The 22728-nt window shown below is 38.0% G+C and overlaps 1 protein-coding gene across 1 annotated transcript in view; it reads right to left on the reverse strand.

Annotated features, from left to right (window-relative positions):
• The window catches only part of LOC103259286 (collagen alpha-3(IV) chain-like), a gene marked incomplete at its 3' end in the record, with an annotated part of 115922 nt that overhangs the window by 18761 nt on the left and 74433 nt on the right, over positions 1-22728 (reverse strand). Inside the window, exons 7-21 of the mRNA XM_008056969.1 lie at positions 22283-22345; positions 21561-21614; positions 20503-20529; positions 19847-19924; positions 18010-18072; positions 17834-17869; positions 15198-15239; positions 14908-14985; positions 12755-12817; positions 12290-12349; positions 10562-10606; positions 10264-10317; positions 8972-9013; positions 1370-1454; positions 134-169 (exon numbers count right to left, since the gene is read on the reverse strand). Coding sequence (XP_008055160.1) covers positions 134-169; positions 1370-1454; positions 8972-9013; positions 10264-10317; positions 10562-10606; positions 12290-12349; positions 12755-12817; positions 14908-14985; positions 15198-15239; positions 17834-17869; positions 18010-18072; positions 19847-19924; positions 20503-20529; positions 21561-21614; positions 22283-22345 — 826 coding nt within the window. The remainder of the gene's footprint in view (positions 1-133; positions 170-1369; positions 1455-8971; positions 9014-10263; positions 10318-10561; positions 10607-12289; positions 12350-12754; positions 12818-14907; positions 14986-15197; positions 15240-17833; positions 17870-18009; positions 18073-19846; positions 19925-20502; positions 20530-21560; positions 21615-22282; positions 22346-22728) is intronic.

Consider the following 22728-nt stretch of genomic DNA (forward strand, 5'->3'; position numbering starts at 1 on the left):
ATGAAGAAACTGGAAACACTTTTAGATCGATTGATGAAACATTTGTCTTAGGTAAATAATGCAAACAACAGAGAACAATGTATTTTCCTTCGTAATAGAATTTTTATTTGTGCCCCAAGAAATATGGACATACCAGGACTTCCAGGAGCTCCGGGGGGACCACTAGGACCTGGAAATATATAACATTAATTAATTGCTTGCAAAGATATAAATGTTACCCTGTCTACTTTTGAAATCTTGGGTGATAATATAATAATAATTAATAATACAGCATTTTAAATACTGTTTTCTACTCTCACATAAATAAATATTAGAAAACTTTGCTTGTTTAGATAAGTCGCCAAGAAATAGCTAATTACAAGTCTAACACCCAAAAGCAAATTATGCCACCTTATCAATTTCACATAATTCAGCAGAGATTTATTAAGAGTCTGATCTGAGTTCAGCACATTGTTGGTAGTTCAGATGCAAGAAAATCAAACTCTTCTGGAAACAATAAGGATTTGCAGTTAGGCTTGGTAATCCATCTTAGACTGCTTTGACCTGCAACATTCCGTAGGGTTCTAGTTCTTTTAGAACGACTTATAGTAAGTATATAAAATGTTTAAAAATCTATCTCAAGTCTAATTTAGCTGTCATTTTCTTTAAATACACTGGGGAATTTTACTCTTTAAAGCAAAATTCTCCCTTGTAATCTTGTTTATATCAGTGATTTGTCAAGATCAGAGTACAATCTACCAATGCCCAAGGTCCTCCTCCAGACAATGAAATTAGAATCACGGGGTAGGACCTTGACAAAGTCATTATTTAGAAATTCCCAGGGATACTAATATATAGCCGGAGATGAGAGTTACTGGCCCAGAACTTTCAGATCTTTCAAAAGTGATAAAATATAAGTAATGTGAGAATAATTCATGGCACCAAGGATAGATCTTTATTCCAAGAGTCAGGAAACTAGAGCTTCAGTATCCCCTTGTAAGCATCTGTGTGGGCTTGTTCAAGTTGCAGCATTTTGGGGTCTCTGTTTTCTCTTTTGTAGCCCACTGAGATTGTCAATTCCCTGGACTCCTTCCTTTTTCCCTCCTACTAGTGTCTTCTTACCAGACTTGAACTTTCTGCTTTCCCACATAAGGGTAATTTAATTCCCTTCTTGGTATACCACTTATAAGTTATAAAAATTATGAGATATCAAAAATTCAAAGAAAATTAGGAGACATCAAAAAATACTACCTCTATGAAAATGTAGAGATCTCTCCTGCCATCCTTCACTCACCCAAAATTCTAGGTTTATAACCACACACTGTTTATTATCTTGAATGAAAGCCAGAAAAATATTCAGCAAATTCTCTAGGAAAAAATGCATTCTCACCCTGTGGGCCTTGAGATCCTTTGGGCCCTGGTGGACCTGGAATTCCTTCATCTCCCTTTTCCTGGTATGCATCATAATATTCTGTCTTAAAGGAGAAAGAAATGAAAAAAAGAGAAAGAATAGCTATTTATGGACATTTCACCAAATGCAGTTTCTTCATTTTGACTAAAAAGATACCTTCCTTATTTTCCTGAATTTATAAGTTTATATGTTAGCAGGAATATAGTAGTCATGTATATGCAGATAAATAAGTTTAGAAGTTGATCTCTTTGTACCATGATATCATATATTTCATGGGCTTTCAATTAGAAATATTTTATGATGTGACCCAGATCACACACCCACATTTATATATATATGATTTCTGTATACATACACACACAAGCAGAGATATGTATGTATTAAAGTTTCACAGAATAGTGACTTAACATTACAACATATGATCGAACCTGCTACTTTTAATTTTATTCTATTTAACTTTTAAAAAATGCTGGTCTGATGAACAAAATTTATTTTAGAGAATAATGGGATCCACACATAAGAAATACTTATTATTTCTTTAAATTCCAGGGCACCATTGACCTGTAAGAATAGAAGAATATTGTTTCTGACATGCTCAGTGGACCTACTGCTGGTCTCTTTAACCATTTTTTCATAGGCAGAACTTCTTTTGAAGTTAGTAGAAGCTGAAATTTGAGCTATATGGAATTGAGCATAAGAAAATACACATAATGAGGAATGCTAAGAATTCCTCTAAAGTGCAATGGATAGGTTGATAGATTTCCCTTAGCATGCAGTATATTTATCTTGTAAGTATCTGTGTGAGTTTGTTCAAGCTTTAGGATTTTGGGGTATCCACTTTCTCATTTGTAACCCACTGAAATTGTCAATTCTTTGCATGCCTTCCTTTTGGGGAAAGATAGATTTCCTTAGCATGCAGTATATGTATCTCAAAGGAAAGAAAGTAGTGATATAAAATATTTTTTAAAAATTCTTAGTTTTGCTTTTTCTTATACTGCATGAGCCAATTACTTTGTTGACTTTTTTAAAAAAGATGAAGTAACAAGAAACTTGTGGTTAAGCAAAATGTATAAAATCACAAAAAAGTATTTTTATTATTAATAATATAATAATCTCCACTGAGAAATCCATAATGATATGTATATACTTGCTATATGTTAGGTATTGTGCTAAGTGCATCACAAAAAAACCCATTTAATTTTCCTGGAAACCCCATGAAAGTATTTTGGGACAGCTATGATTTGAATGTATCCTTTCAAAATTCAAGTGTTGCTAATGATATGGTATTAAGAAGTGGGACCTCAGCAAAACTATGCCTCATTGGTATCCCAGAGGAAGAAGGGAAATGGAAAACACCTTGGAGCAAGTATTCTAGGATGTTATCCAAGGAAAATTTCCCCACCTCACCACAGATGTGAACATCCAAACACATGAGATACAGAGAACCACTGCAAGATATCAAATGAGAAGACCAACACCTAGACATATAATAATTGACCTACACAAAGTAGGTACAAAAGAAAAAAATCCTAAAGACTGCAAGACAGAAAGGTCAGACTATACCTACAGGGGAAAACCAATCAGAATAGCAGCAGACCTATTGGCAGAAACACTACAAACTAGAAGGGACTGGAGTCCAATATTCAATGCCTTCAAAGGTAAACAATTTCAACAAGAATTTCCTACCCAGCAAAGTTCAACTTCACATCAGCAATGGAGAATTAAAATCCTTCCTAGACATCCAATCCCTAAGAAATTATGCAGCTTCCAGACTAGCTATACAAGAGATACTTAAAAAGGTATTAAGCACAGAAGAAGAAAAAAAAGAATGACTGCACACTTCCTAAGAGAACAGGAGAACAGAGAATACATTGCAACTGAAACTTGAAAACACACATATACATAAATCCAAAAGTTAAAAGAAAACAAAGAAAAAACTTGATAAGAACCTGAAGATCACAATCACATTTCAATAATCAGCCTGAACGTGAATAGACTAAAGGCACCACTGTAAAGACACAGAATGGCAAACTGGATAAAAAACCATTACCCAATAATTTGCTGCATCCAGGAAACTCATCTCACCACAAGGGACACACACAGACTCAAAGTTAAAGGATGGAAAATGAATTTCCAGGTGAATGGATCACATAAGAAGGCAGGAGCTGCGATCTTATTATCAAACAAAACAACTTTTAAGTTATCAAAAATTTTAAATGATACAGGACACTACATAGTGATAAAAGGTTCAATTCATCAACAAGAAATATCCATCCTAAACATATATGCACCCAACACAGGAGCACCAGCATTTATAAAGCAACCACAAAGTAAACTAAAAAAAGATATTGACTCTAACATTGTTATAGCTGGGGACTTAAATACCCCCACTAACAACCCTAGATAAATCATGGAGGCAAAAAATCAACGGAGAGATCTGGAACCTCAACTTGACACTTGACCAAATGGACTTAATAGATACCTATAGAATGCTCCTCTAAACAACCACAGAATATACATTCTACTCATCACCACATGGAATGTACTCCAAGATCAACCATATCCTTGGCCATGAATCAAACATAAACAAATTTCATAAGATTGAAATACTGCCATACACCTTCTCAGATCACAGTCTAATATTAATCAGCATGATGCCGAACAACTACTGGGTCAACATAGAAATCAAAACAGAAATTAAGATTCCTGGAAACAAATGAAAATGAAGAATCATCTTACCAAAACCTCTAGGATGCCATGAAATCAGTTCTATGAAGGGAATTCTATCTCTGTGAATACACATCAAGAAGTTGGGAAAGAATACAAGTTAACAGCCTAACATCACCCAAGGGAGCTGGAAACATGACCACGAAAACCCTAACTTCAGCAGAAGAATCCAGATCACCAAAGTGAAAGTCCAAATATGGGACACAGAAAGACAAAAATATAGAAAAAAAATTAGTAAAACAAAAAACTGGTTCTTTGAAAGAATAAACAAGATTGATGGACCACTAGCCAGAATGACCAAGAAAAAGAGAGAAAAAGCCCAGATAAAATCAGAAATGCAAGAGATCAAATCACAACTGACCCTGAAGAAATACAAAAGATGATCAGAGATTACTATGAACAACTGTATGAAAACAAACTTTATAACCTAAATGAAGTGGGAGACTTTCTGATATCACACAACCTCCCAAGATTGAAACAACAAGACACTGAGACACTAAATAGACCAATAACAACACAGGAAATTGACTCTGTCATGAGAAAACAGCCTACAAAAAAAAAAAAAAAGCCCTGGACCAGATGGCTTTCCAGTGGTGGAATTCTTCAAAATATACAAGAAGGAGTGATACCAATTCTATTGAAAGTATTTCAGGCAATTGAGAAAGATAGAATTCTCCTCAAATCATTTTACGAAGTTAATATCACACTGATACATAAACCAGGTAATGACCCAACAAAAAAAAGAGAACTACAGGCCAATATCCCTAATGAACATAGATGCAAAAATTCTCAACAAGATTCTAGCAAATCTGATTTAACAACATATCTCAAACATCATCCAGTATGACCAAGTAGGCTTCCTCGGTATGCAGGGCTGGGACAACATCTGCAAGACCATAACTGTAATTAAATTCATCAACAGAAGTAAAAGTAAGAATCACATGATTATATCACTAGATGTGAAAAAGCTTTTGATAAAATCTAGCATCCCTTCTTGATAAAAACCCTCAAATACCTAGGTATAGAAGGAACATATCTCAAAATAGTAAATGCCATCTATGATAAATCCATAGCCAGCATATTACTGAATGGACAGAAACTAGACGCATTTCCCCTGAAGACAAGGCTGCCCACTCTCACCGCTCTTGTTCAACATTGTGCTGGAAGTCCTAGCTACAGCAATTAGACAAGAGAAGGAAATCAGGGGTATCCAAATAGGAAAAGAAGTTAAGTGAGTTATCTCTCTTTGCTGATGATATGATCCTGTACCTCAAAAATCCAAGAGAATCTGTCAAAAACCTCCTTACACTGAAAAAGGACTTTGGCAAAGTCTCAGGATACAAAATAAATGTGCAAAAGACAGTTGCATTCTTATAAACCAATAACAAACAGGCAGAGGACCAAATAAAAAGCAGAATCCCATTCACAATAGCCACACACACACAAAATGAAATACCTTGGCATCTTTCTAACCAAAGAAATTAAAGACTTTTACGATGAAAAATGCAAAACACTGCTCAAAGAAATCCAAGGAGACACAAACAAATGGAAAAACATTCCATGCCCATGGATTAGAAGAATCAGCATTGTTAAGATGTCCATCCTACTAAAGGCAATCTTCAGATTCAAAGCAATACCCCTTAAATTACCTACATCATTCTTTTCACAATACAGAAATTCATATGGAAACATAAACAACCATGAATAGCCAAAACAATCCTTAGCAAAAGAAACAAAGCAGGAGATGTCACACTTCTAGACTTTAAACTTTACTATAAGGCTACAATAATCAAAACAGCCTGGTGTTGGTACAGAACAGGTATATGGACCAATGGAACAGGATAGAGATTTTGGAAGCAAAATTTCAATTTCTCAACCAACTCATCTTCACCAACAACCACTGGGGAGAGGAGAACCTCTTCAGTAAATGGTGCTGGAAAAACTGGCTGATAACATGCAGGGGATTGAAACAGGACCCCTACCTATCACCATACACAGAAATCAACACTAAATGAATCAAAGACCTAAATGTATAAGGATCTTGGAAAATGCAGGAGAAACCCTTATGGAAATTGGAACTGGCAAACAATTCCTGATCAAAACCCCAAGTGCCCATGCCATAAGAGATAAAATAGACAAGTGGGACCTCATCAAACTGAAAAACCTTTGCAAAGTAAAAGAAGCTATCAAGAGAGTGGGGAGACAGCCCATATAATGAAAAAAAAATTTGCTAACTGTATATCTGACAAAGGTCTAACATCAAGGATCTACAAGGAACTCAAATGAGCTGAAAGGAAAAAAACAAACAGCCCCATTAAAAAATGGGCAGGCCAGGCTCGGTGGCTCAGTCTATAATCCCAGCACTTTGGAAGGCTGAGGCGAGTGGATTGCCTGAGTCCACGGATTCGAGACCAGCCCGGGCAACTTGGTGAGACCTCGTCTCTACAATTAAAAAAAACATTAGCTGGGCATTGGAAGGCTGAGACAGAAGGTTTGCTAGAATCCAGCAGGTCAATGCTGGGATAGCCATGAGTGTGTCACTGCACTTTAGCCTGGGCACCAGAGTGAGACTCCAACTCAAAAAAAAAAAAAAAAAAAAAAAAAAGTGGGCAAAAGACATGAATAGACACTTCTCAGAAGAAGATATACAGACAGCCCACAGACACAAGAAAAAGTACTGTCTTACTAATCAGAGAAATGCAAATCAAACCACACTGAGATGCCACCTAACACCAGGAAGAATGGCCATCATTAATAAAACAAACAACAGATGCTGGTGAGGAAGCAGAGAAAATGGAATGCTTTTATACTGGTGGGAATGCAAACTAGTGCAATCTCTTTGGAAAACAATGTGGCGATTTCTAAAAGAACTAGACATTGACCTTCCATATGAACCAGCAGTCCCCCTACTGGAGGAACTCAAATCATTCTACAAAAAAGATACCTGCACACTCATGTTTATTGCTATTCTATTCACAATAGCAAAAATGTGGAATCAACCCTGCTGCCCATCGAAACTGGGCCGGATTTTTTTTAATGTGGTACATATACACAATGAAATATTATGCAGCCATAAAGAAGGACAAACATTTGGACTTTGCAGAAACTTGGATGGATTTAGAGTCTATCATACTCACTGCTCTATCACAGAAAGAAAGAATAAAGTACCACGTGTTCACACTCATATAAGTGGACCTTGAACATTTATCATAATACTGTAAGAAAGGGATTGGCAGTAGTGGGATACTGCTGTGGTGGCGACGGGGGTGGTGGGGTGAGGTAGAAATGGGGCACACATCAATAAGAGTACCTGATCTCAAGCCGGGCTCAGTGGCTCAGCCTGTAATCCCGCACCTTTGGGAGGCTGAGGTGAGTGGATTGCCTGAGCCCACGGGTTTGAGACCTGCCTGGGCAGTGAGACCTCATCTCTACAATAAATCAAAAAATCAGCCGGGCGTGGTAGCGCATGCCTGTAGTTCCAGCTACTTGGAAGGCTGAGGCGGAAGGATTGCCGGAGCCCAGCAGGTTGAGGCTGCGGTGGCCGAGAGTGGCCACTGCACTCCAGTCTGGGCAACAGAGTGAGACTCCAACTCAAAAAAAAAAAGAGTACCTGATCTCAAACCAGGCAAAGTGGGAACTAAAGGGAGGTCCAAAGTTTGCCTCTCGATGACCACTTGTATGCCTAATCCTGAATTGTACCCCACATCTTTAAAATAATAAATAGATTAATAAGTAAATAAATAAATAAAAGAGGCTTCTAGCAGCCTTAGGCTAATTTGCCTTTTCTGCCTTCTACTATGTGCGGACATAGCCAAGAAGGTCCTCACCAGACCAAATGCCAGTGCCTTGCTTTTGGACTTGTCAACCTCCAGAACTGTGAAAAATACATTTCTGTTTTTTATAAATCATTCAGTCTCAGGTAGAGTATTCTGTCTACAGCACCACAGAATTGGCTAAGACAGAGGTTCTATGCAGCTGAATCATTTGATGATGATGATTTACAGACTCCGCCTCCAATTCCTGAATCATTTAAAGATGATGATTTACAGACTCCACCTCCAATTACTGAGTTAAATTACTGAGAACTGCATATTTAACAGGACACTCCTTCCTCTTATGACTCTTTTGACACCATGAGCCATTTTTATCAACCTGCATGATTATTCATGGCAGCCCTGCTTGTATACTGCATGTGAGAGCCACTGTCTTTTGAGGTAGAAAATGAACAGACACCAGCACTCAGAGCCTGGGTCCTTTTTTCTCCTCTCCTTCAGCTGCGGAGTCACAGAATATAGAATGTGGCTACTCTGCAGTCAGGAGCTGACATCAAATTCATGTCTGTGCTGGGAAGGGGAGCACTGCCTGCTGCAATGAAGCTTGGGTTGGGAGGATTGGTTTTTCTACCTCTGTATTAAACCCGTGGCTTCTGCTGCCTGAAAGCTCAGGAGTTGTTATATCTCGGCCGGCTAGAGAGGAGGAAGAGCTGACTTCCTCACCCCTTAGTGCCCTTGCTTTATTCTACAGCAGTGGCCCTCTCTACCCTGAAAGCACAGGATTACCTTGGGACAGGTCTGGTTAGACAAAGCTTTTCTCTTCCTCCATAGCCCAGGGTAGGCATTACTAGCACATTCCAGGGACCAAATAGAAATGCTTACCTATTGTTAAATGGGCAAGTGATAACAGCAATTTTTGTTTGTTTGTTTGTTTTGGGGTTTTTTTGCCCTGGTTTGATAAAAAGGTAACTGCTACAATGTGTATCACAAGAGTTAATGAGATACATTGATTCAAAATTTCTTCCATATTTTAAAGGGCTTGATCAAACATAGCATTAATATTGTCTTTAATCACACTTACTGGACCACGAAATCCTGGAGGGCCAGTGTCTCCTTTCCATCCCTACAATGAAAGATAGTTACAAATTATGAATTTGTTAACCCAAAGTATTTTGCTTTCTAAATATACCAACTAATACTTATTTGGTATATTTAAAAAGAAAAATGCGCAATTGAACAATAAATTAATGCTAAAAGTAATGTTATTTAGATGTCATATACAAACCAAATTGAAGTTAAAGGGATACTGATTTTATTTTCCCAGAGAGCCAAATCTGGGTCAGAAATCCTATCTACAAGGTTGTAAAAAAGTGGTTGTTGCCCCAGCAGTTCTCCAGGTTTCTTGGTAGCACCTATCACCTCCAATGAGTGTTCATATGCATTGTACATTCCTGTGTCCTCATCCAGGTTAGAAGCACAGGAAATCCAGGCCTTGGGGCAATTCCCAGTATGCCAGCTATAATCAACTCCCTTTCTTTCAAGAGAAATAATTTCTTTCAGAATTCTATTGGAAGTGATACTGTTTAAGGATAAACCTTGAATCTGCACATATGTCTACATATATTGGCATGTGTCACATAACAATGGTTTGGTTAATGGTGGTTCCATAATATTATTGTATAATATTTTACTGTATCATGTCTATGTTTAGATGTGTTTTTTAGATATACAAATACAATCATGTTACATTGCCTACCGTATTTAGTGCAGGAACATGTTGTACAGGTTTGTAGCTTAGGAACAATAGACCATATCATATAACCTAGGTGTGTAGCAAGCTATGCCATCTAGGTTTGTGTAAGCATACGCTGTGATATTTGCACAATGACAAAATCACTGAACAGTGCATTTCTCAGAACATATGCCTGTCATTAAGCAATGTATGACCGTACAAATTACTTGAAAATGTCTGTAATGCATTGTCAGAAATGCAGAATGCAGTTCCTAAGAGTATTGTGACTCAGGCTGAGATTCACGAAGACGAGCCAATGCTTGATCTCAAATGACCAGAAACTTCCTATAAGCATAGGCATTTTTGAACCCTTTTCTTGTGGGGAGCTGAAATCTCACTGGTTCTAAGTCAGCCAACTTAGAACATACAACAAGTTTAATATCTTTCTCTCAAGAACACCCTTCAAATGTTTAATTTGCCACCTCTCTTTTTCTTCTTAACAATTATACTAAGGTATTTTAATGAAGTCTGTGATTGCAATCCTATGTACCTAGGTCCAGAAGGTGGGAGAAAAGGAAAAGGGCAGACAAAACTGAATCTATTAAAAAAGCCTGCAGATAGGATACTTGGGAGGAAATTACCTTAATGCCATTTTCACCTGTTAATCCTGGGAAACCCCTGTTGCCCTTGGCTCCCTAAAGACAAGAACGCAAGGAAATGATCAATTACATCTGTAGGAAGCAGGAGCCATGCAAACTCATTTTTTTAAAAAAGACTGCTCAGATGACCTCTCTTCACAGTGAAGATGTAAAACTATGACTCTCAAATGTTGGTTTTAAAAACTGTAAGCTTTTTGCTTGTTTATAACTATTTAGTGACTCTGAAAAATCCTTCATCTATTAGGACTGACTATATCCATGGACCAAAGGAAGTCTTTACCTCAATGCCAGGGAAGCCAGGGGCACCATCTTTTCCAGGTTTGCCCTAAAATAAAAGCAAAATATGTAATTTAACAAATACGAATAATGTTAAAACAGAAATTGCAAAAATGCGATCATTTTCTATAGTCAAGAAAGCCTGAACGAGGTTCCCACCTAGGTGTTAGAAGGAAAATCTATTAATTGCAAAATACACAATGACCCTCCCCTCCCAGGAAAGGCAGAAGAAGTTGGAATGAGAGAAATTAGAGAGAATCAAAAGAAGGAAGCAAGGAGATTAAAGACTAAACTTAGAGTTGATGATGTTCATAACAAACTTGGAAGGAGAGTAAAGAAAGCACTGAACAGAGTTATCCTAGAAAGAAAGGGTCAATTTATTTATTTGAAATGTTGGTAATTTCCTGAAACCCAGGAGTGTCTATATTTAAATATATGTATAATTATATATGTGATATCTAAACTGCTTTTGGGTCATACCACACTTTTCCCAATATATAATTTTTAAACAATATATGTATTTAAATCTTTCCAGAATGGATCTGGTTGGGGTAGTAGGCCTCTGCCACTTGTGTCTTCCCAGCATTCCACTTCTGGTCACCCAAGGCCCTATTTCCTTTGGGGAGCTGCTCTTCCCTCACTCTGGGTGCTTCTAATGGGGCTGTCAATCTCAGTAGCCCACTGCCCCACTGACCTGACCAATCACAGTACCTTTTCCTCCTGGCCACAGCCATTTTTCCAGAGTGAGACATAGGACCCAAGCTGGGCCAATTAGATCGATTCCCTGGGAATTTATGTAAGGACACAGGGAGAGAGATACTCTCCTTCTTTCCAGATGCAATTAACTTGAAATTGTCTGCTGCTACACCTTGCTCTTTTCCCCCAGCTCCCCAGACATGGAAGAAGATCATCTGTCAAAGGAGAAAATGAGGCTGATACACAGAGAGAAGCAGAAATGAGATGTAAAGAAAGTCCTGACCAAATTTTTTCAGGCCCTAACGCCCTTGAAAGCTGTTTTAGCCTTGAACTTCTCAGACACTTGACAAATAAATCCCATCTACCAAATATTTTTTTAAATTGTTAATTTATACTAGTTTGAGTTGGGCATCTCATTCTTGCAAACTAAAGAGTTCTGAGTTTTTTCCTGAGAGGAAAAAAGAAAAACAAAAAAAGAAGTTTTTCTTGGCATTTTCTTGTGCACAATAACGAAATGCTGTGCTTGAAGGCTTTCTGTCCTGTGAGGCTCTAGGGATAAGAGCAACTATATTTTTCATAATGATAGGGTCTTTCCATAGTCTGAGCTCTCACCCATTGCCAAATATTTGAAAACGACTTGCAGATGGACTCAAATTCTCTGCATTCATATGACATCCACTGGGTACTTCCCACATGTACAACAGGACACCAGCAAATGGTGTATTTTTTCTCATGTGAATACTCATGTTTTAAAGTGTGTAGCATAAGCAAAATCTTGGTCACATTGCTTATATTTTGATGGCTTGCCTCCAGTGTCTGTTATATGTAAATTTTGAAAACTCATTAAATACTTTTCTACAAGTTTTACAGTCATAAGACTGTTAGTCCTCGAATGTTAAGTAGGGGACTATTTATTAGTTATCTATTGCCATTTAACAAATGACTACAAACTCATCAGCTTAAAACAACACATAAAAAAAGAGTCCCGAGTTCTGATTAATAAAAGCTGCAGACAATGCCAAATTTCCAAATTTACCTGTGGGCCAGGTTCCCCAGCAGCACCCTTCACAGTTCCATAGGATTCTCCAGGCGATCCCTGTATTAATCAGAGTTATGTCAAGTTTGATGAATTGTTGACTTTTTTATCTACATTGATTTTTATTAATGTCCTTTCTGATTATTTTGCCATTTAAAAAAATGTTTAAATGATGAACCACCTAAGAGGGAAATTTTATTTATGAGTATTAAGGAAAAAACAGATGCTAAAAAGGCAGACGCTGGGTATAAGTCATAAGATGGGTGGCATCGGATGTGTGTGCAACAGTGCAAGGATTTCAGCTAGAAGAGGTCATAAAGGAATTCTAGCATATTTATGATCTCTGTGGTCAAATGTTACCACGTTTTAGCCAGTATCAAGATTTATAGGTAAAACATTTGTGAAATTAAATACTAAGGTTCTATTTCATGTGTCACAGAAATAATATGACTTTAGATGACCTACTGAGGTTCCAGGAGGTCCAGCTTCGCCCATCGCTCCCTTGTCTCCCTTCTCCCCCTTGAGCTCCTGCCACAAAAACAATTCAACACTGTTAACAAATGGGGCAAATGAAATTTCACTAGTTATACTTGGAAAAATCCCATCTCTGTTCAATAAACTGGATTTACAAACTACTAAAGTGTCTCATGTTAACACAGCCCAACAGGTCGTCCTGTTTCTCACCTGTGAACCCACTGAAACTACATGCAAACTTCAAGAAAATATATCTGGTGGACCAAATTATATTATTTGTCACAATGAAAATGATCAAAAAATGACTGTGATAATGGTTATAACTGTGAATAAGCTAAAAGTCATTGACTTGTACACTAAATGAGCAAATTTTTTGTTATGTTAGTTATATAGTTATAATTTAATTCTTTGTTTTTTTGTTGTTTTTTTTTTGAGTTGGAGTCTCACTCTGTCGCCCAGACTGAAGTGCAGTGGCCGCTCCCGGTTACCGCAGCCTCGACCTGCTGGGCTCCGGCGATCCTTCCGCCTCAGCCTTCCAAGTAGCCAGAATTATAGGCATGCGCTACCACGCCCGGCTGATTTTTTGATTTATTGTAGAGATGAGGTCTCGCTGCCCAGGCGGGTCTCGAACCCGCGGGCTCAGGCAATCCACTCACCTCAGCCTCCCAAAGGCGTGGGATTACAGGCTGAGCCACCGAGCCCAGCTTATAATTTAATTCTTGAATCCATTTTTAAAAGTGCACTTAAATCATTTCTAATGTAGTTTACTTTGATTTTAATAAACTAAAATTATTTCCACTGAGAGGAATTCTTTTCTGTTTAAATATTACAATGGAGGTTTAATTTATTAGTCAGGTTTGATTGCACTTTTATCACAGTTTATAGATTATATTTTTCCCAATGTGAGTTTTCTCCTGAGGGCATCGTTTTTTTCAAACTCAATTAGTTTCCTTGGGTCATGTACTCTAGATCGAGATTTTGTTCACATAAACTTTTTTCTTTCATTTTTCAGAAAAGAAAATTTTAGATTTTATAAATATTTCTGTTGTCGATTACCTCTGCCAAGTTTAGTTATATTTCTCAAGATTTTTTCCAGTCTTCAACGTGAATTATTATTTTGGTCTTATCAAGTTTTACCATGTTTTGTTTTAACTCTTGTTAGTTTTGTTTTGATAAGTTACATCATTAAAAATTAATTACATGAAGGGGTGACATCTAAGGAGTTTATTTTTGCCATAAGAAAAATGATCTAAAAATGACTGTGAATAAGCTAAAAGTCATTGACTTGTACACTAAAGAGCACATTTTTTTGTTATGTTAGTTATATCTCAATAAAGCTATTGCAATTTATTATAACTAAGACTCATGAAATGTGTGCTTAAAAAGAATATATTTTATGGTATGTGAATTATATATCAATTTATTATTTCAAGCAATTAATTGTAAGTTTAAAAGAGAATAGTAGTTTGTGTTTATTTTGTAGTTAATCTACAAGAAAATTGTTAGCCACAGCTTTAGTTCCTAATTTTTCTCCTAGACGTTCCAGAAACCCTCTAGTGTCTAGGATTGGCATATTATGTTGTGGATTTACTTCTTAGCTTTTAATTCAGTTCTATACTCTGGTCCTCCCAGGCACCCCAGTGTGGGAGCAAAAAGCAAATGCGACTGTGAAAGTGACAGTTATAGTGTCCTTGGTGAGAAGTGGGGGGTCACATTGTCCTTTAGGTTACAATGGTGCATAAAAACGTTTCATTTAATTATGATACTCCTTCATCCACATCTCTAGGTCATTACCATCCAGTCAGATCAGAATCACATTATTTTGGTATCATTTCTTCAAAAATACTCACTGAATACCCACACTGCGTTAGGGACAGTAAAAGAAGATGTGGATACAAGGGTGAACCAAACTTGGACTCTGCTTCTAAGAATCTTGAAAGTTGCTTGCCTCAAATTTTCTCCACCTAATGTTTCCAGGCTTATAAGTGAAGGATGGAAAAGAATAAATCTTAGAGTTTCAGGCTGCCTGAGGGGGCTGGTGTGAGGTAGGCTTAGATTTCAGAGCTTGTGAAAGAGAGAAGGGATCACAAGGACTTCATCCCAGAGATGGATAGGTGCAACCCTAATAACAAAATTACAGTTACCGTTCTGTTATATGGGCTAGTTAAGGTCACAACAACTGTTCCTGGTGGTCCCGGGGGTCCAGTTAGTCCTTTCACACCCTAAAGACAAATACACCCAGGAGTGAGAAACTTATCAATTTCAACATTGCTATGTCTGAAAGAGTTACATTCCCCTTTAGTTCTCATGCAAGAAGACAGAGCGAAAGAAGGCACATCAATTTAAATTTGACTAGTGAATAAATGACATGGGCTGGTATGCTCTGGAACTTAAAAACATCCTGCCTGCTAATAAACCACAGATTTCAAATTACCGGTTCTCCTTTTTGTCCTATCACTTTGTCGCCCATATGACCCTGTTGAGAAAACACAAAACCAAATTATTATTATTATTATTATTATTATTTGAGTTGGAGTCTCACTCTGTTGCCCAGACTGGAGTGCAGTGGCCGCTCCCAGCCACCGCAGTCTCGACCTGCTGGGCTCTGGCGATCCTTCCGCCTCAGCCTTCCAAGTAGCCGGAATTACAGGCATGTGCTACCACGCCCGGCTGATTTTTTAATTTATTGTAGAGATGAGGTCTCGCTGCCCAGGCGGGTCTCGAACCCACGGGCTCAGGCAATCCACTCACCTCAGCCTCCCAAAGGTGTGGGATTACAGGCTGAGCCACTGAGCCCGGCTTCCAAATTATTTTTAAAAAAGAAATAGGAATAGTCTAAATCCATTAATGTAATAGTCATAACCAAGCATTTATATTTTAATCTTAATTTTAGAATTATAAAAGTTAATTAAGCAATTTTTTTAGAGTAGAGCATCAGTATGTTTCTTTTATAGAGAGAGATCTTGAGGTGCAGAAAGCCTAAGGGAAATACTTGCTATGATGAACAATGGCATGCAGTGGTGAGGGGTAGGGAGAGAAACCAGCTCAGAGCACTCAACTTCCTGATGCCCTCATTTTCTCATCTTAAAAATAAGAATGGGTAGATGAATTTTAGGATTCTGAAATTCAGTAGTTAATGTGTAGAATCTAAGAACAGAATTCAAGCTACCTGACTTCACTAGTAATGTAGTGGTAAGAGGTGAGTCTAACCTGAATACAGAGGGTATTTTCTTAATGCCATTTTAAGAAAAAATGGTATTAAAATGGTAATACCTGATATATACCCATAACAAAAGATGAATGTAAGACACGTTTGACTTCTGCAATTACAAGAGGTGCTCAAAATGGTTACAATCAGTTTCCAAACACTTCTGATTAAGGTGAGCTACTGTTGAGCAAATTGTCCACTTGTTGACCAAAGTGTCTACTTGTATCTCTGCACATGCCATTTCAATTTCTTCCTGAAGTACCACCAGTGTCGCCAGTTTTCTATTTTCTATGGTATACCACATCCTTTAAGGTCCCCCAGTGTAGAAGTCAAGGGGTGTCAAGTCAGGAGAACATGAAGGAAACTCAACTTCACTGTTCCATTCAACTTAAACTGTGCTTCATTAGACAAATCATTTTTCCCACATCAACTTCTCATCATCTCGTACCATGTCTTGGAACCACTCACAATACTGCACCCTTAGATCAAGGTTGTCTTCATACAGTGCATGTAATAATCTTAGGATGAAAACTTTCCATTTTGCTGTTTTAAGAATGTGTCATATGCTTGTTCTGCTGACTACTGTCTCACATGCACATTGTTTGGTAAACTTCCGCTGTGAACATGTAAACTGTTCCAATACCATAGCAGAAGAAGCAGGACTTGTTGCTGGGTGAGGCCTTCTGGATCTTCCCTTGTGCACATCACACACATCACAAACATCACACACATCACACACACATCACACACAGTACCATGAGTCTCAAACTTATCACAAATGCATGCAGTTGTGAGACGTGTTGAAGGTTCTGGTGCATACTCATGCTTCCATTGTGTTGTACTTCCACAACATTCTCGAATTTCAAATGCCACTTCAAAATGAACTAGTACTCCTCAAACGACAACCATGCTTCTGCCATTTTCTTTGTCCTGCCTGTCGCATGGTGGCGCTAGCATTCATTTGATTAATGCTATCTTTTGTGCATACATCATAATACACATTGATTCTGTAATTCAATTCAACTTCGAAGAGTATTACATAGATAACATCTCTTTAAATGTATATACGTCTTTTTTGGTACCCCTGGAAGTTCTCTTCACTAATAATGATCAACCCATGACTTCGACCAATATTTGCTTGTTTTCTTGCTCTTAAGTTTGCAGATCTTCTCCCTATTAGCCAGAAAGCTGTGTGGAACCAAAACACTTTTAACCTCAGTTCTGCCATTTACTATCCATTGGGACAATTCACTTAACTTGAACCTATCCATTTCTTGGGGTGTGTGTGTGTGTGCGCATGCTTGCATGTGTGTGTACATCAGTGAAATAATGTGAAAATACCCAATAATATACAAAGCCATCTGATAGTAAGTAAGACACACTGTGCTTAGGACTAATTTTCTGGTGGGGCTCAACCTCACTCAACTTTTTTATACTTAAACTAGCACTTGATCTTTTTAGTAGAAAAACATGTAAGACTCTGCTCAATGAGCACACAAATAGTCATAGTTTACTGACTAGCATAAGATCAGGTTTGGGTTGGTGAAGCAGCCCACTACGAAAATTCATATGATGATGTGCTGTGTGATCAGTAAGATGATCAGGAACAGAAAACCAATGGATTAAGAATCCTTGCTTTTTTTATGATAAGGGACTCTTTATAACTTGAATTAAGACTCTTTGTATCAGGGATCGAGTTGCTGAAATGTAGGGAGAAGAGAGGTAAGAGCTGCTAGCCATATGTCCTTCCCTGCACTTTACAGAGGGGACCTGGCAGTGATCCACAAGAGGAAGCAGACTACGTTTGGCTTCTGGGTTAGTCAGGGTGTTCTGGCTGTTACAGCATATGAACTGTAGTTTACCTTAGGTCCTCTAGGTCCCATGGCTCCTGGAAAGCCCTAGAAAAATCCACAAATTAAAATCACAGCAAGAAATGCACCCAGTCAGAAAACTTAAAAAAAAAAAAAAAAAAACGCAACTTTTTGCTATAATTAATGTATTAGTTTAGAGTCTATAGCAATGGTGATTTCGTACTCACAAAGAATCCTGGAGGGCCAGGTGGGCCCATAGGCCCAGGAAAACCTGGAGGGCCTGGCAAACCCTTTAAATTAAGAGAAAAATAAGAGTAAGTTTAAATTTACTTTTTGCCTAAGAACAATGTCTATTAATTAAAAGCATAATATATTTCAATAAAGTCAGAAAAGCCTAGCACCTCTCCTTTAAGTGGCCACAATTACATTCAACCCCCAAAATTGTGCTGCCAGGACCATCCTGATGATACTGTTTCTAGGAAAATGACCAGGGCAGCTGTTTTGCCTTAGAAGTTTTCAAAAGTCTGCTTTTCTTTCTCTTTCTATCTCTCTCCTTCTCCCTGTTCTTTCTCTGCCGAGGATGCGCTTTCCCCAGATATTTATATGACTCACTTCCTCTCCTTTTTCTTTTCTTTATGCAATTGTCATCCTTTCCATAAGGCCTCCTGATTATCTAAAGTTGTAGTCCACCTTCTGACCCAGACATTTCCTATTTCCCCTTCCCTGCATTATTTTTATCCTTAGCATGTATCACTACTGAACATACCATAAAGTTACTAATTCACACTTTTTTCCTGTTTTTCTCACTAGAATGTAAGCTGTATAGGGGATATATGAAACAGGGTTCTTGCTGTATTGTTCGGACTGGCTTAGAACTCCTGGGCTCCAGCAACCTTCCTGCTGCAGCTTTCCCTAGCAGATGGGAACCGTATCGATGTCATGGATTACTACTATCCCCTCTTCCTGGGTCTCCTGCCTTCAACATTTGGACTTTTAAATGTTTCCTAAGCAAAAAAGCAAGAGGCATCATGTTCTGTATCTTCTCTCAATAGCCTAAATTGGCTCTTCATTGCATCACTCTGCATTTTTGCAGCTCTAGTCTAACTCACAACTCACCATCAATTGCCATGGCTCACCACGCAGGAGTTCGACAATGTCAGCTCGAACTCTGACTCAGGCAGATGTCCAATCTCCACCCAGGAATTTCCACATATAATTCTGAACTAAGTTAGGATATTTCTGGGTAATTAACCTAAAAGTTAATACTTGCGGCTTAGGTCTACCAAAGGGTCCTTTTAAACTGCAAAGTAGTGCACAGACAGCCCCACACATAGTTGTATCATTGTATCATTTGGATCACCCTTAGGCTACATACCCATAGATCAGTAAAGCAAACTACTCAGTGGGAGAGAGTTGCCCTTAAATAAAATTCTTTTGTTTACTATTATGCAAATTTTAAGATAGGGTTGTTATTTAACATTACAGTTTTAAATGATATTCAATGGATCACAGGCACACACCACCATGCCCAACCCAAAACAATTTATTAAAAGCTATATTTTGTCTGGTTTGTATCCTAATATATCTCCAGAGCCTATAAATAGCACCTGGTGCATAATTGGTATGTGAAAAATATTTCTTGTCTAAATGAATGTGCTATCATTATATCACAACACTATTCCAATGACTAGTACATAAATGACAATCAATACACATTGAAAGACTGTGTTGATGTCCCGGAGACAAATCTTTCCTTAATTTCCACAAATATAGATTAAGTGGAACATGACCATCCCCATTAGGTTCAGGAAAGCTTGGGTGACCGAGAGATCAGAAGAGATTTTAAAAATGTATGCAAAATCATCTTTGTATATCAGCATCTTGTCATTTCTTATAATAAGATGAATGTCTTAGAATGAAATGAGGCAGGCATGTAAATAAAATAAATATGAATGTCTATTTAAAATGTTCTTAAGAAAATGAGAAAGACACGGGGAAAAGAGAGCTGAGGGAGAGAATGGAAGAGAGTTGAGAATGATAAGGATCTTCTCTGAAATGCTGTACCTGGGATCCTGGAGTCCCTGGCAACCCGGGGTCACCTTTTGCCCTAAGTTCTGTATCTTCTCCTTTAGCAGGAGCACCCTGGAAAATGAAGAAGTTCACCAAACAGAATCAATGCAATATTTTCAGAACACCTTTAAATGCTTATTCAAGGTCCTACTGCTTCAAGGATACATATGTTTTCTAGGACACAACTTTATAGAAATGATTCAGGATTTTGTAGTTCTTTCACTATGAAGAATTTAAAGTATTTTCGTATTTCTAAAATTGAAAATTTACTGTGGAAGAAAGACACAGAGATGATAAATCATTTCTCAAGATACCAAAATACAATTTTCAAGTTACCAAAATACAATTCTCAAGATACCAAAATGAGTGACAATTCCTGTCCTGAAATGTGTGGCCCTGAGCACGAGGTGGGTTCTCCTCTCCTAGACCCTAATTTCTTAAGAGATGATACAAAACTTGCATTCTTAAGACTCATTTATGATAAGAGCCAGAAGGAGTTGTTTAATAGGAATAAATACCATGTCTCATAATGATTAAGGTCTGAGTTATGAAATCTGATTTGTGATGATTTATATCTCATTGTTTAGTAGGAATCCTCTTCATATGTACAGTTGGAGACTTTCAGTAACAAGATTCTACCAATGATTTACCTTTTGTCCTTTCAAACCAGCAGCACCCTAGGAAAAAGGCAACATATTAGCAACTAGAGGTTAATCAGAAACATACACTCCTGCTGGGTCTGCTCTGTCCTCTGCTATTCTGCATCCTCTCCATACCTTGAACTTCCTACTAGCTTTCACGCATGCTCAGATCTTCTTCCATTTAAACAAACAAAATTTCCTTTTATTCTTTACCTCCTTGCATATGGCTCTGTCTCCCCTTCACCTCACCTGTGAACTTCCCATTTTGTTCATCTCGCACTCATTCCTCAGTCCCAATTCTGCCTTCTGACTCCATCCTGCCATGGAAATATCTCTTGCTAAGGCCAGAAATAACTTTGATGTTGCTAAAACAAATGCCAACATGCCAGTCCTCATCTGACTGGCTTCTCAGTGGCATCAGGTGAACGTCTGTCACTCCCACTGAAAGAGATATTTCCTTGGCTTCCATAATACCCACCTCCTGGTTCTCCTTCCTCCCTCCTTCCTTCCCTCTCTTCCTCCTTCCCTCCCTCCCTTTCTCTCTCTTCTTTTCCTCTTTATTTCTTTCTTCTCCACTGCCCCTCCCCAGTCGGGCTCTCACTCTGTCACCAAGGTGCCTCAGCTCCCCAAAGTGCCAGGAATACAAACATGAGCCACTGCACCTGGCTCCTCCTGGCCTTCTTTCTACCACCAGGAATATTCCTTCTTTATGCACTCATCCTTCTTGATCTACATGTTACTGCTGGAGCTAAGACTCACTTTAAAACCCCTTTTCTCCTCACTGTCACTCCTTGAGTCACCACCAGCTAGGACCTCTGCTCTGAGTGAATCTAAATGCCTGTTGTTCATCTGCATTCATATGTCTCAAAAGCAAAACAAAGTCTCATAGTCTAAAGCTAAACTCATAATGTATGTATATTCATTCATTCCCTATTAGTTGAATGTCTACTATTGGCTACCCCAGATTTTCCCAAAGTCATGACAGATTTGTGTATATGGCCATTTGGCGTAAACTACTTTTATTTATACTTTATGTCTTTGATGAGGAGTTAGAAACGCCAACTTACTGGGTTCCCTGGGTAGCCTGATGTCCCTGGAAGTCCCGGAAACCCTTGCTCACCCTGGAAGACATACAGCTTGTCATTATTCTGAGTTGTTCTAGAACAGCTTATTCAGATATTTTCCCTGTTTCTTTCTTCCAACCTTGAAGTGGTGGATCTAGACAAAGTAACCCAAATTCCTTATGGCTACTGGGTCATGAGGCTGAAGACCAAAAAACCCCATTATCTTAATTAAAACCAGGAGTAGAATACTGTTTCTCAAATTGTGCATAAATGGCAAAGTCTAATTGCGCCAAGAACTTTTTAATTGCTGCTTCCTTCAAACTTTAGTAATTAGTTCATTCACGGCCACCATTCTGGGGAAAAGGAGAGCTCAGTTAGAAAACAAAAGGAAATAAGTGAACATTGAAAAGCTGTCATTCCTTCCCAAAAACTAATTTTGCACTCAGGTCTTTAGTTTCTGATTTCTATACACAACCACAGATGAAAATAACCAGTTGAATCCCTGGGTTTATTTCTGTGGGAGAATTTCCTTAAAAGACACTTAGAAAGCAAGAATAAGGAGAAAAAAAGGGGAAAGGGGGGAGATCCTGGTTTCAAATCACAATGTTGGTTCCAACTAAAGGAATGTTTCAAGGAAAGTCTGTCTCCATCTCATTGCTACTTCACCTTGATTTATTCATTTGACAAAGTATGTATTAATCACTTTCTATGTGAAAAGTACATACCTTAGAACCATTGCATCCTGGTAAACCAGCAAGTCCATAAGGCCCAGGATTGCCCGGGGTGCCCTAAAGGGAAGACCAGTCTCAATGAGGAGTTCTCATCACAAGACACAACACAGAACCCAAGGGAAAGATGGAATACTTAAACATCTATTGAAATATAAATAGCTCACATTGATACAACTCATTGATCTTCTTTAGCTTTCTTATTTAACTTCTGCTTATATGTATATGTGTGTTTATTTAGTTATATGTGGTTTCATTACATGTGGAGTTTTGCATATGTCTATGATCACATTCAAAATAAACATTTCCATTGCCTCTCTCTCTCTCTCTCTCTTTATATATATATATGAATGGCGACTTAAATAGTTGTTGCAAATTTAAATTGTTGTTTTAGATATAATTTCATTAACATGACAAATAAAAGTCTAATTAAAATGCAGACT

The sequence above is a fragment of the Carlito syrichta genome, unplaced genomic scaffold, assembly GCF_000164805.1.
Source record: "Carlito syrichta isolate Samal-C Ts95f unplaced genomic scaffold, Tarsius_syrichta-2.0.1 Scaffold302584, whole genome shotgun sequence".
Lineage (NCBI taxonomy): Eukaryota > Metazoa > Chordata > Mammalia > Primates > Tarsiidae > Carlito > Carlito syrichta.